This window comes from Miniopterus natalensis, chromosome 11 (genome assembly GCF_054644295.1).
Source record: "Miniopterus natalensis isolate mMinNat1 chromosome 11, mMinNat1.hap1, whole genome shotgun sequence".
Taxonomy (NCBI): Eukaryota; Metazoa; Chordata; class Mammalia; order Chiroptera; family Miniopteridae; genus Miniopterus; species Miniopterus natalensis.
Genome location: NC_142091.1, coordinates 44,578,364 through 44,594,134, shown reverse-complemented (window position 1 = coordinate 44,594,134; position 15,771 = coordinate 44,578,364). Strand labels below are relative to the sequence as shown.

Below are 15,771 nucleotides of genomic sequence, written 5' to 3'. Positions count from 1 at the left end.
ACAGAAGAGGAAAGCAGCTACAGAATCACAGCTCAGCCCAAGTGACTCGGGAAAGATTCAAACCTCGCCGGGCTAGCCTCACGCTTAAACCACATCAAAAACGACCCTAGTTTTCAAGATACTATTTTTACTTGAAACTGAGGGTCCCTATGACTTTGATTAAATTTAGTTTTAAATCCTAGCTCTAGAAATCATCTCTCTCTCTACATATATATTACTCAGACCTAGCCTTGCCCCTAGATAATCAGCCCCCTAGATAATCAGAGAGGCAGCAGAAGGCAGGAGCCTAGGCCTGACTGACGTCACACGGTCTGGACCTGGGGCAGGCTAAGGATAACATCTTGACCTAAGTTATGTTTCAGCTCCTGAGCCCTAAGGTGGAGAGCCGCGGGCTACTTTCCCATGAGACCAGACAGAGGGCTGCCAAGCAGACCTCAGAACTGTCCTCAAGACCTGAAGAAATGACTTAGTATCCTCCCCTCACCTCCAACCGACCAGCTCCCAGCATGACCCTGAACCCCTAACCCCCGGTGTCTTGTGATTTTGCCCTATATAATCTCTAACCTACATGCCATAGGGGAGTCGGGTTTTTATCCTTAGCTCTCCACTTCCGTGTTGGTCATTCAATATTAAACTATTTTTCCTTCTGTACTGCAAACTCCTGCTCCTGCATTTCTTTGGGCCAGGGGTGTGCAAACAAACAGACAAACGAAAACACAAAACAAAACACTGAGGTCCTGGTAACTACCTATGTCCAAGAATATCATATTCAGAATCTCCCATGATTTAAAAAAAAATCTAATATATAGTGTCTCGTTCTTTATTAATTTTGGCATAATACGTTAGTTGAAAAGTTATTAAATCAAGTTTGTGTTCTTGAGATAATTATTTGAAACCAGCGATTTCTTGTGAAAATAGCTGATCTTAAAAAATTATTCAAAAGCTACTCTTGTTATTCCTCTTCTGCTTTATATATTACTCAAAACTCAAGATGGCCCCTTTACGATAATTCAGTTGTTAAAAGAGGAAATTCCATACTCTCCCAATAGTAGTAAATAAAACTCAAAATGTCCAGTTTACGATTTTCCCACAAGGTCATTATGAAAATGAAATTGATTAAAAATCTGGAAACGCCTCTCGATTCGTTTTTCTTTAAGCCTCCACGTTACATCCAGAAATAACACAGACAATGAGGAAACAAAGCCTTCGTAGGTTTTATGAGTTGGAAAAGTGGGCAGTCAGAGCTCCCAGGTTACAGCCCGGCCAATAGTAAAAGCTCCCTTACCCTGAATCCACTCCTGCTTCTTCTTCTTGTCCGAGGCACTGATCTCAAAGGTCTTCTCAAAGCACTTTATGAGGAAAAGGCATTTCTTTCCATCTTTGTCAGGCAAAGACTAAAACAGAAAGCTAAATTAGTTCTTTAAGATTTAATTTTATTTTTTAGAAAGAGGGAAGGAGAGATGGAGAGAGAGAAAGAGAGGGAAACATCAACTCGTTGTTCCACTCGTTTATGCAGTTCATTGGATGATCCTTGTATGTGCCTTGACCAGGGATCGAACCCGCACCCTTGGTGCAGCAGGATGACACGAACAACGGAGCTACCCGGCCAGGGCTAAGATTTTATTTTTAAGTGTTTAAATTAATTATTTACACAGATCTGGCTGAAATTCAATGTCAATGAAAACTATAAAAAAATGCATATTACGGATTCACTAATTCTGTCCCCTAGGCAACAATGCTTACAGGAACAATGACTCCTGATTAGTATATGACATCCAGACTGGGATGAGAGAACCATCAGCACCTGGTGGGGATGCCAAGCTTTGGGCTTTCCTAAGCACAGTGACTCATACCTGAGCACATTCCTTACAAGAACCCTGGAAGGTATGTCCATGGAGTTACAAGTGTTAACTCCTATGAGCTCCGAGGCTTCTAAGCCACGGTGATTCCCACGCCTGCCTGAGATGTGCCCTCCTCTCCTCTACCTGCGCCTGCGATATTGTTGCTGGCAAGCTGTGGCTCCTGGCCTGTATCCTTACAAGGAGACTGGTATGGCCTAGACTGGTATGTTATACATCCTGGGACATTAATATATCCATACCATTTCATCCATCAAAATACATTATCATTTATGAGTAACAGCTTAGGTATTTTAAATGTTCTCCAACAAATACAGACCTGGTGATAGTTCAGATATAAATACTCAAAAATGTATGCTCTTGAGGACTTTGTTTCTTTACAGAATTAACAGTTATGAATAAAGTGTCCTGAAAGTCACTCAAAATATTCAAAGGTATTGCTGACATCTTCTTCAGTTTTATTCATTGCACTCAAAATGGCCCAGATTTTCTGGCCTATTCATAATTTCAAACATTGTATTACTGATTTTTTTGCTTTAGTTTCTTTTGGTGACTCTATTTTATTCAATAAATGATTCCTTAAATGTTCAAACAAGTATGATTTAAGCTCTATACTTTGTTCACAAGTATAAGACAGAAAACAAACTCACATTAGAAAAAAATTTTGTCAGGAATCTTTAATTTTTAGTTCAGAAACTATTGTGACTTAATGCCTATATTATATTGGCAATGGAAGTTTTAAGGTTGTTTTAAGGCCCTGAAGTCTATAAGGAAGATAAACTACTTGAGCAGCAGGGGGCAGCACCAGAAAGAGGTACCAGTAGGCTCTTACCTCCACACAGCAGTTTCCATCCAAGACAATGTCTCCTTTCTTATCTTTCAGATCCTCACTCACATAATACGAAATTATGTTGGGTTTTAGTACAAACCAGCGTTCAGTCCAGTTTTTCCGTCTATGGCCTTTTTTCATCATGTAACCCTGTAAGATATTAAATCTTACATGAATGCCTGTCCTTTTATTTAAAAGAGCTGATACCTCTCTTCCTTGATATTGTTGCCTACTCCATTATCTGACATATGGTCCTCAAAACAATATCAGTGTTCTCGCCCTTTGTGGATCATGAGCCCTTTGAGGATCTATGAAGGCTAGGACACCACATCCAGTCATATTCACTCAAGCACATGCAGAAAAAGGCTACACGGAATTTTAGACACAGAGACCACCCCTCCCCTAGATAGAGAGTCGACTTTAGAATCCCTGATGTTAATAGCATTGTGGTTTTTTAAATTCCCTATCTTTTAGGGATGCTTATTGAAATATTTATAGATAAAATGAAATGTCTGAGATTTGTTTCAAGATAATACAGGAGAGGCAAAAGTAGGTAGGGTATGATTCACCATGTGATGGTGGTTACTGGGACTGGATGATGGGTATGTGTGGGAGTTCATTATACTATCAGTCTATTCTGTTACACACACACACACACACACACACACACACGCCAACAGTGATTCTCAGTAAATTAAAATCTCAATGAAAACGCTAAAAGGTGTCAACTTGGCCAAGTATTCTCTACTCAACCAATCGCATTCCCGCACCAACCCACCTTACTGCCTGACCTCACGCTATCCTGGAGGATTACCTCTGCTCCAGGTGAGCAGAAAAGAATGAACCAATAGGACACTGGCTTTTAAGTGCAGCTCCTATGCTCAGACCTATGAATCTGTACTTCCTTCCCATATATCAGCCTCAAAGGTATATCATTCAAATTTTTACTTCAGCAAAACTACACATTATTACAGCCCTTCAAGGCTGTTCAAGAAGAGCTGGAATTTACATATTAAATGTAACAGGGGTGGGGTGAAAAAAAGCAAGGGATTAAGAAGCACTAATCAGCAGTTACAAAATAAGCACAGGAATGTGAGGTAAACCATAGGGAATATAGTCAGCAATGCTGTAATTACTATGTATGGTGCCATGGGCACTTGCATTATCGGAAGGAACACTTTGTAAAGTATATGAATGTCTATCAGCTCTGCTGTACACCCGAAAGTAATACAAAATAGTATAGAATGCAAACTGTAATAAAAAAATAATAATAAATATATATTAAATGTATAGGTGTTGCCCAGCCGGGCGTGGCTCAGCGGTTGAGCATCGACCTAGGATCCAGGAGATCAGGGTTCTATTCCCGGTCAGGGCACATGCCCAGGTTGTGGGCTGCAGCCAATCGATGACTCTCTCATCATTGATGTTTCTATCTCTCTCTCTCCCTTCCTCTCTCTGAAGTCAATAAAAATATATTTAAAAAATAAAAAATAAATAAATGTCTAGGTGTTGATAGCCTATGGTAGAATATACCTACCATTAAATATATGATATTAGCTGAGCTGTAAATATCATTTGATTATTACACTAAGTTCTAATCATATTACTTGTTCAGTTTCCTAATCCTTGGACATTTAAGCAAAAGCTATCTCATGCTATAAACAAAACTGAAACAGTCTCATAGACACACAGAGAGGACTGGTGGTTGCCAGGAGGGAAGGAGGTTGAGGGACTGGGAGAAAGAGGTGAAGGGATTAAGGGGAACAATGGGCGGTTACAAAATAGTCACAGGGATGTAAAGTACAGCACAGGGAACACAGTCAATAATGCTGTGCAACACCACAAATATGTATGGTGCCATTTGGGTACTGGAAATATCAAGGGGAACACTTTGTGAAGTGTATGACTGTCTAACCACTATGCTGTAAACCTGAAACTAATACACAATATTGAAAGTAAACTGTAATTTAAAAAAAATTTTTTAAAGCTATCTCATACTGAAATTCCTCTGGAGTCCTACATCCTGCCATCCTGGTGGGCTTAGAAGTCTGCTTTGCACAGAGATCATGTCTCACATCTCTTCGAAGCACCAAAAACCTATACAAATGAAGCCTCAATTGCCGTTTACTGATGGGCTCCACTAGGAAAAAAAGAGTAAAGACAACAATACCACCTACTGAGCAAAAAAAAGACCAAAGTAAGGAAATCCCAAATTGGAGTTATTATTCGATACAATAATGTAAGAAATGTGAAAGATCCGCTAACACACATATAAATTCCATTTAACAAGCATTAGGCTTTCCATATGTATACCAGTTGCTTTGCAGGTGCTGAGAAAACAGACATCACAATCTAATAAGATAAATGCAATTTTGTTATATAAAGGGTTTTCCTTCCAAAAATAAGGGTATTTTCTGATTTTATAAAAATATATAATCTTATACATAGGTTAATGTATAGAATCACATATAGTAGTAAGTCCAGTAATAAGAAAGGAATAAAGAAGGAAAAGTTCACAGAAATTCCACAATCCAGAGGCGATCACTTCAGCACTTTGCTGAGCATCCTTCCTGACAGCTCTGCACGCACACATCACGCTGTGAAAGGGGCTACAAGACACCTGCTGCCCAACAACCTGGCTTTCTCCTCCGAACAATATGCCCTGGGGATCTTTCAGATCAATAAGTGTGGATGCACACATGACGTGAAAGTACTTTAAAAATAGTTTGGAAATGGGATCGTTTAAACAGTTCTTTCAAAATAGCAACTTTCCAATGCTTCACCGTACTTTAAAAATGCACCAGTAATTCCTTAAAATGAAAGTCTAAGAAAATAAGAAACTTTATTCCTGCTCTAAATCAGTGTGACAGTGTAAGGGACTTATATTCATCTTTGTGATGAAAGCTTGTCTTATTTCAAACATGTCAAGTTCCAAAGGTGAGCAGAAACACGGGTGATCGGATTCTCACCTGTTTCAGCACATCTAGTATAAGCTCATTAAAGACTTCGTTAACGGCCATCGACACGGTCTGCCGATCCATGCCTTTGCTGAACTGTCCGGTTCCGATCAGCTCAATCAGCTCCCACACAGAAAGGCCGTCTTTACCGTCGTCAAAGTTGATTTTATAATGTTCAAATTGTTCTTGCTGCCAGCCTCCTCCCATAGCTTCTGTCAGTTTCTTAAGCAGGTACTCAATCTATATAAAGAATTTAGAAGTTATTTACATTAGTAAAAAAAATAACGTTTTAACTTGGGCATGTTTCCAATTTACATTGATAAGGTTCATTTAAGAAATATTCTTTTACAGCACCAATCGTGGGTGTTTGAGAGGTCATGATGCTGTCAGGGAGAAGGGAATGGATCAACGCCCCTGGTTCTATATTAACTTAGAATAAGTAAAGGAATAAAAAATTGATAACCCTCTGAGCGTATATTTGTATATATAACTAAAACAAACTGCACACACACACTACCATACACAAACTCATTAATATGATCTGATTACTCTCTCTTGGATAAATATTTCAATATATCAGAATATTCATCTTACTGAACTAATATGCATGCACCAAATTAAATAAGTATCTCAAAGTTATATGTACAAGTTACTCCCCAATTTACACATTTTCCATATAAGCCAATTATTTTAAATTCATGCTGCTCCTCCCGTTAGAAGACTGACAATGTTGTAAACAATGTTGAATTCCTCGCTTGGCCTGGAAGAGCTTATTAAGTCCTGAAACACATACCTGTCTAGAAAAACAGTAGCAAATACTACTATTGAAATAATAGCAGTTAAACAAAACAGTGAGGTACTGATCGTCAGTAATAGTTATCTGTTATTTTCTGAAAACCCTGGGTATCTTTCAATGCTCTCAAACTCAGCATATCCAAAAATGAATGAATCATCTCTACCTTCCAAATGGCTTCCCTTTCTATTACTGATTTTGGTTGGGAGCAATACCATTCACCATGGCAGGATTCTTGTTTCCCACTCCCCTTACATCAAATCAGTGACAAAATCCTGTTTTTATCTCCCTACATCAGTGTGTTTCAAACTGTAGGTCATGACTCAATATGAAATCAACTAGTGGGTAGTAACCAGCATTTTCTTTAATAAAATGAAAAAATATTTCACTTTATCCACAATATAGACAAATATTGTTTTGTGACAAGTTGTGCTTTGTGTATGACTATATCTGTGTCCTGGGCCATGAAATAAAATGTTTACCTTCCTACAGGTTGCAGTCAAAAGAGAATGAAAAACTGCCCAAGACAGTTTTCAGCTCTGTCTCCTCCCACCCCATGTGCCTTTGTTCAGGCCTCCCAGTTGGTACCCTGGCCTCCAGCATTGTCCCCTTCTATCTATGATCTGGCAGAGACATTTTTCTAAAACAAAAGCTGAGCCAGTGACTCCCGTCTAAACACTGCTCTGGGTCCCTGTCACTTCAAAGCTAAAGGCTAAGCTCCTCTGCATCCCTTCCCTTAGCGGTCATCCCCTGCCTACTGTCTCTCGAATGTCTTCCACTATGCCCACGGCACACTTTACGTTCCACCAGTACCACCAATACCACCGATCAGGGGCCCAAGCTATCTATGAAGGACTGGAGAATATATATTTCAGGCTTTGTGCATCTCCATTTTATGTTCTTCTTTGTTTTGGGTTTGTTTGAGGTTATTTTACAACCCTTTAAAATGTAAAAACTATTCCTAGCATGTAGAAAATACAAAAACAGACCATGGATTCAGGCAGCGACCCATAGTTTGCCAACACTTGCCAGAGATTATAAGTAGTTTACCCACATAACACCCTTTGTTATGCTTCTGTGCCTTTCCCCATGCTGTCCTCTCTATCTAGAATACCTTTATCCGTTTCTCTACTGGGGCTAACTGGTATTTGTTCAAGTCCTACATCATCTAGGATATTCCTACCCAAAGTGAGATGCGTGGACCAGCAGCAGCAGCACTTAGAAGCCTATTAGAAACTAAGTATCTCAGATCCCACCAAAGACCCAAAAATCAGAATGTGCCTTTGAACAAGAACCCCAGGAACTTCCATTTGCACATTAAAGTTTGCGAAGCAAACCTGCTCTGACCACCCCTAACCCAGGGCAGGTGTTCTTCTATGTCACTGTACTTAGCATACTGAATTAAAATGACCTCTTTACTGACTGGCTTCCCCATGGTTTTCTGAATTCCATATGGAGGGACCATGTCTCACTCATCTCTGAGTCCCCAGAACTCAGCATGGTGCCTAGAATGTAGTAGAGTTCAATTAATGTTTGCTAAACTGAAATAAATTAAGCTAAGCCTCCATTTCTTCATTGATGAAATAAGCATAATGACACCCATCACCCATAACTACTATGGAAATAAAATGAAACAAACATAGGACATTTCGCACAGTGCCTGGCACGCTAAGTACTCCATCAATGCTACTTCCCTTCTGCACTGAGTGGAATATTATTCCACAATTTAAAATTACATTTAAGAAAGCGTTTATAAAATATCACAAGGTCAAAATAAAAATCATGAATTCTACCAATTTAATGTGATAAAATTGTAAAAATCCTCTAGTATGAAAATTATCTAATCCCCTAAGTCTAACATATGGCAGATGGTCAACAAATGTTTACTTGTTGGAGAAAAATACAGTTCTTTCCTTCTCTTGTTGGAGATCTATCATCTACTCTTAAGCTTATTAGATATTATTTTCTTGGCTCTTAAATAGAAGTAACAGGGATAGTCAGTGGAAGAGAGAAAAAGAAAATGGGTGAGAGGAAGACAAAGGAAGAGGGAAGGAGAGAATGGGACAGAAAAGAGAGAAAATATATAAAAGCAAGAAGAGATTGAAGAAAGATAAGAAAGATAAAGTTGAAAAGAACATTAAAATAAATGACTGCCCATGGTTCAACTTGGAGGCATTAACATGTAAAGAAATTCGATCTCCCTATGGCAGCAAAAGAAGGGCCCATGCTGCCTGATCACAACTTGGGGTAAGTGTAGTAACTATACAACTAGAAATTTTAGTAGGAAGGCCAATGTAAACATATGCATACGGCCACAAGTAGGATGAAAAGTGGGCATGGCCCTAGCAGGTTTGGCTCAGTGGTTAGAGCATCATTGCTCGGACTGAAGGGTTCTGGGTTCGATTCTGACCAAGGGCACACACCACAGTTGCAGGCTCAATCCCCGGCTCTGGTAGGCAACCAACTGATGTGTCTCTCTCACATCAATGCCTCTCTCTCTCTCTCTCCCTCTCCGCCTCTCTCTGAAAAGCAATGGAAAAAATATCTTTGAATGAGGATTTTTTTTTAAAGTGGGCGTGGCAAGATGGTGCATCCAACTGACCGCTTGTATTTGTACCATGTCAAGAAACTCAGCCTCAGCTCTTCCTCACCTCTCCCTTGTGAATGGACCCAAGCCCCTCACACTCGGAGCTTTAGTTCTTCTTGCCTATTGGATGACCTTGTATAACGTTTGTACCCCAGAAAGGACCTATGACTAGCAAACCTTTCTGAAGGTGGCCTCCCAAGCCCTCCGGAGCTGATCATCAGCACCCAGCATCTGCTCGGCATTGCCAGCAACTGTGCCAGACAAGCAATTAGATTCATTTCCTGCTGACTTTCAACACAATCATTTACTTCTCATAACCAAGTCACTTAAGGACCTCTTAGATCATTATATTGGGCCAAGAAGAGACAAGCATTACCATTCTCAACTATTCAATTATACTAAATAATAAATCACGTGCTGCGTGTTACTTTCGAGTGGCCTGCATCAATTCTAAGAGCTCATTCAGTTTCAGGAAGCAGCTTACTTCCTCCTTCCCAGCAAGTTTCACCAAAAATAACAAAGAATAAACCTTTAAACTGCATGTGATTTTCGATGCCTCTGGTTCCAAAATATATTTTGTTAAAAGTTCTTGCCCTGTCATCATTTAAAAGGGCCTTTATTAGAGTAACAACAATTCAGGTTTTATTTCACGGAGGGTCTCTTAAAACTATTTTAGGTTTGATATTTATTTCAAGGCAATTCTTCCAAATAAGCTCACAACGGACACATCCTGTTTTGTTCTTGGCTCTGTGGGAAGTGAATACTAAAGTAAAAACTGTACTTTACAGACACATATTTCCAGGAATACCATTTGACAAAAATTACAGAACCATCTCAAATAATGACATACCACTTCTTGACTTTTGTGTAGTAGGTCACTTAAATATTTATTCAATATTCTTGACACTACTTTCTGGATGATGGAAAACTAAGTCAAAAGCAAGCTTACTTATACCACTTATATTATTCATATAACTACCGCTGTTACTTATACAGCATTAATCAAAGCCGGAAGATAAAAATCTGACTTAAAAACATTCTGGACTTAAAATGCAAATGATCGTTACGGTAGGTAGATTATTGGAAAAATAAAATATTACTTTAAATGTATAAGGTCTAAAAACTATTGGTAAGATTACAATTAAATTTATGTATATACTCATAACAAAGACAGTCTATTTTCAAATTTTATACTTTAAATACATCTCTTTTCACATTAAATTTTGTTAGAATCTATATGTCTAAAACTAGACCAAAAAATATATATATATATTTAATGTTATTAAAATATTTAGGAAGGAAGCAAAATCTAAACTAGATAGCCACCTTAAGAAATATTATGACTCTGGTGTTTTCCATAAAATAGTGTGACCTCGAGTTTGCAGTGCTCGGTCAAAGAACAGGGATGTGCTGAGAGCTCAATAAATTCAAGGCCATATTTTAAACCTCAGGAAGCTGGTTCAGCAGCCAGACAAAGCATTTTCACATAAATCTGTCCCGAGGATCCCTTCTTTCCCTACCCAAGTACTCCTGGCCACAGAGGAACAATCTGTAAAAGTAACTCTAATCCTACTTTTAACTAGAAGAAACAATGAGGGAGTTCAGAATGTCAAAACACACCACAGGTCCACACAATAACATGACAAGGTACGCTGCCTGCTATTCCATCGGGTCAAAGAGAGGCCGTTTCCTTCCCAAACGAGATTAATTTGTTTGGAAAGAGGACCGACACATTCCTGTCAGCCTGCCAAGGTGAAGGTCAGCGGGCTGGGGCCCCGGGGTGCAGAGAGTCATCGCACACATCCAAGGCCCCGTGGGTCCCGGCTCTTCACCGAGCCACCTGGAGAAGAAATCTTTTGAGCTTCTTAAGCAGAGCCGTCTGGAGGCTGATGCTGACTGGCTCCCTTCACAGCCAGGGGCTCCGTGATGATTTAAAGCCAGTAACAAGTCCTTCACATCAATCAAGCGCTGCCTTGAGGAATGAGGAAAGACTCCTTACTAATTTCTAAATTCTGAAATCAGGACAAGGTCACTTTCAAGTTCACCATGAATATTTTAGTAATGGAAAGAACTAAAACATCACAGGCCAGAGACCCACCCCTCATCCAGTTACAAGGAAAACACAAAGAAATTTGGAACATTGAGTGTAACTACAAAATGTCTTAAAAGGTGATACTGGAGGCTTTACTGGCATAATTCTTCTAAGCAGCATCTAGGTTGGGTTTTTTTGTTTGTTTTGTTTTTTAATATATTTTTATTGATTTCATAGAGAGGAAAGGGGAAGGGGAGAGGGAGGGGGGAGAGAGAAACATCAATGATGAGAGGGTCATTGATCAGCTGCCTCCTGCACGCCCCCGGCTGGGGATCGAGCCCACAACCCGGGCATGTGCCCTGACCAGGAATCGAACCCTGATCTCCTGGATCCTAGGTCGATGCTCAACCGCTGAGCCATGCCCGGCCGGGCTAGGTTTTTTTTAATACCATTGGTATATCTTTTTCTCTATCTATAAATATTCTACCCCCTTCTATATTTCTCTGTGTTAAGCTAGATAATTTTTTTTAACTTTTCTACTCTTTTTTAAGATGTTTCAATTGATCTTTAGAGAGAGGAAGGCAGAAGGAAAGAGAAACATCCATCGGCTGCCTCCCACACACCCCCTACAGGGGGGATTGAGCCTGCAACCCGGGCATGTGCCCAAACTGGGAATCAAACTGGCAACTCTTTGGTGCATGGGATGACACCCAACGAACTGAGCCACCCAGCCAGGGCAAGCTAGATAATTTTTGAGGACAAAAATTCCACAGCATGTTTTCCTTTTTCTTTCCCCTTTAACACATATGCACAATTACATCGTTATGGTTATTAAGCACTAAGAAACTGTCCACGGCTACAGTGAATCTGCCTTCTCCTTGATTGCCAATGGCCACCTAATTGCTAAACCCAAGGGCAACTTCTCACTCATCACGCTCTAATTTTTCTGTAACGGCGAATGCCAGTAACTACTTTTCTGCTTCTTAGAACTTTTTCTTTCTTTAGTAACCATGACTCAACACTCTCCCAGTTCTCCTACCTCACCGGCTATTCAATTCAGCTTCCTTTACCAAATCTACTTCCTGCTCCTGCTCTCAAAAGGGCCCGGGATTCTCTCCCCAGCCTCTCCTCTCCCACTACCGTCTCTCCCTACCCGAGCCAACCTATTCCCACGGCTTCCCCATCTCTGTCCAGCCCTGGCCTCTCTCCAGCTCTAGATGTGCCCTTCAATTGAATACAGGCCAGCTCCACAAGGAAGTTCCACCTAAAATGCCCAACGTACCAAACGCATCACCATACACCGTATCCCCAGTTTGTCATCATCTTGTCATTCACACATACACCATTTAGTGAGTACCTACAATGGGACCAGATATTATGTTAAATGCTTCACATACATCAGCTATTTTAATCCTCACAAGAGTCCAATGAGGAAAGTAGTTATCACCATTTTAAAAATAGAGAATCCCAGACCAAGAGATTAAGTAATTTGTTCAAGGTCAAGTAGCTAAAAAGCGGTAGAGTCAGGATTCAAACCAGGCAGTATGATTGCTTTAAACAACTACACTAGATTACCTCCCAATTGCCCAGGCCTGAAACTTGTCTATATTTCCACACAGCAAGGCACTATGAGCTTGGTCCTGTGACCTCCAGGTCCCTCCTATCTTCCCTTCTCATTGATGCTACTTTTCTTCAGTCCTCAATAATACTTACCTTCTCTTAACTTCCCATCTCCCATCTCTCCATATTTCATCTATTTACCTGTCACTCTCTTGCCAAAAATCATCAATGGCTCAGAACTCCCTACTGCCTACAGGATAAAGTTAAAAATCTTTCCAGCCTCCTCTAACACCACTCTTCCTCACAACCATCATGTTTCACTTAGAAAGGATATGTATCATTCTTTTTGTCCAGCACCTACCCCCTTCTTATGTCTGGGAATTCCCTACCTCCCAATGTAGGAGCTAAAAATGCAGATGTACCCTTTCCAAGCCTCCTTTGCAGCTAGCTTATGGCACCTGACCTAGGCCATACCAATTAGATGCATTATCCCAATTGTGAATTGGGACACGGGCACCACAGAGAACCCTCCCTGGTAGCTAGAACAGCTGCAGGAAGACCTGAGTTCCTGGGATGCACCCAGTGTGCAGGGGAGAGGTGTTCCTTGGTCTAAAGGTGCAACACCTGCCCTCTTGGTGGCTGCAGCATTTTCCTTGTGGTTCCTCACTGGAGCGACCAGTATAGTTCAAGCCTCCCCACCTGGTTTTTAGGTCATCATGGCAATTCTGTGAACTACCCAACATCCTTTTAAAACATTCCTTTTTGCCTTAAGTCACCCAGTCCTGGTGTTTCTAAGCATCCTTCACTCATCACAGAACATGCCCTGTGCTTTCCTGCCTCACATAACCTCGCCCACTGTTTCTTCCGCCCAGATTTCTTCTCTATTAGTCAAAACTCTTTCCATTTTTTAAGACCCAGCACAAGAACTGCTTTCCCCATAAACAGCTAATACTTAATCAGCACTAAGGGCCAGGCATGCTTCTCATTTGATCTTCACAAGGAAGTAGGAGGTAAATATTAGTGTAGCCCTATTTTACAGTTGAGGAAAATGCAACAAAAACAATTAAGAAAATTACCCAAGGTCATGCATCTAGTGAATGGTGATAGAGCCAAAATCCAAATCCAGGAAATCTAACTCCAGACCCCTGCTCTTAATCAGGGAACAGCAAATTATGGGCCATGCATCAAATCTAGCCCAGCAGCCAAATCTGGATCACAGCATGTTTTTATACACCCATGATCTAAGAAAAGTTTTTTACATTTTTAAGTGGTTGGGGGGGAAAAATTAAAATAATAATATTTCATGACCCATGAAAATTCTATAAGATTCAGATTTCAACATCCATTTCATTGTAGCTCAGCAATATAGTGTCTATGCTGCTTTCATGCTTCAACGCAGAGCTGAGCACCTCAACAGAGACAGTATGGCCCAAAAAGCCCACAAAGCCTCAAATATTTACTGTCCGGCCCTTTAAGACTCTGCTTTTAACCATTACCTTGTACTGCCTCTCGTTCCCTTACTTCCCCCAAGCTGGGAAAAATCTTGCCCTTCTCTGTATTTGCCTGGCATTTGCATCTTTCTTAGAACAGGTTGTCCATTCTGCTTTGAATTACACGTCACTTGTTTTTTTCCCTCCAGCAGACTAAGTTCCTTGACGTCAGGAAGTAATCTTTCTCACCTTGTATTCCTCTTGGTGCCTCGCTTATTGTTGGTAGTTGATAAATGCTTGCTGATTTTATTTATTTACTTATTTTAAAAGAAGCCAACCGTATTTTTTGGTTTTTTTAATTGATTTTAGAGAGAAAGGAAGGAAGAGGGATAGACAGAAACATAGATGACAGACACAGATTGGCTGTTCCTGCACGCCCCCTACAAGAGATCAAGCCCCAAACCTGGGCATGTGCCCTGATCGGGAATCAAACCTGTGACCTCTTGGTTCATAGGTCAACGCTCAACCACCGAGACACACCAGCTGGGCCACACTACAGTAGTTTATTTAAAGCCAGCAAGCACCCAGCCGGTGTTTCTCTCTATCCCTCTCCCTTCCTCTTTCTCTAAAATCAATAAAAACACAGTTAAAATATGTATATATATATATATATTGTAGTGTGAAGTTTTAAAAAGATTTTCCCTACATGAACAAGGATCATAGAAATCACAGTCTAGACTCTGTATTGGCAGGATGGGTAATAAAGGGCACCCTCAACCACGACTGGTAGGTGTATAAATTGGTACAGCCTTTCTGAAGGGCACTTCTGCCTTGTTCATCTAACACCTAGAAAGTGTGTGTTTCTTAGGACTCAGAATTCCACTGCTGGAAATTTATCCTCAGGAAATTTGCAGACCCATGTGCAAAAGTGTAGGCAATAACAGTAGTCACGGGAGTTAACACATGTACTGAGTACATACTACCTCCTGGGCACTGAGCTAGTCCTTTAAATGCACAATCTCACACCCCTTAGAGGTAACATTGTTATGAGCCCTGTTTTATAAAAGAGGAAATTAAAACCCAAGAGGTTAAATAATTTGTACAAGGTTAAAGGATTATAGATGACTAGTTTTTAAGGGGAAGACTACAGCTGATTTTAATTTTGCACATTATGAGGCTTTTCTAAATTTACTACTGTAAATTAGTATGTATTACAGGTATAATTTTATAGGGCAGGATAGCACAAAATCTTCCTCGTCTGTTTTTCTTTGGAAGCTTAGGAAAAGTAACCCAAAACAAAACAAGCAAATGTCCTTTTTCATTTACTTTGGAAAGTACGCTTAAAAGTCACCATCTTGGAGAATAGTATTTCCTTACGTAAAACAGCCTTAAAAACATTCTGGATCCTACGTGCTTCCCATATAGCATCACTTAGCCAGTTCTTATGGTTTCACCAATATGCAAGTAGACAGAAAATTATGTTGTGACTTATAATGAATAAATATTCTTTGGACATGAGGATGGATTCATCTATAATTACAGCAATTCACAAAGGAAGAGTCCCACCCTGTCTGCAAATCTCCAGGGTTATTACATAACCCCAAATCACTAAGTTTTTTGGATTCAAGCTGTTTTGCCTCTGATCCAAAAAGACTAGTCTGGGATCTCCTTCTGTATCTATACTGACTTAACACAAATACTTCCAACTTAGATCTATTAAATGC

At 40.1% G+C, this 15,771-nt stretch overlaps 1 protein-coding gene across 1 annotated transcript in view; it reads right to left on the bottom strand.

Moving 5' to 3' along the window:
* SWAP70 (switching B cell complex subunit SWAP70) overlaps window positions 1-15,771 on the bottom strand; it is a 66,986-nt gene that overhangs the window by 15,557 nt on the left and 35,658 nt on the right. Inside the window, exons 4-6 of the mRNA XM_087821724.1 lie at window positions 5,658-5,885; window positions 2,692-2,838; window positions 1,286-1,394 (exon numbers count right to left, since the gene is read on the bottom strand). Of these exons, the coding sequence (XP_087677850.1) occupies window positions 1,286-1,394; window positions 2,692-2,838; window positions 5,658-5,885 (484 nt within the window). The remainder of the gene's footprint in view (window positions 1-1,285; window positions 1,395-2,691; window positions 2,839-5,657; window positions 5,886-15,771) is intronic.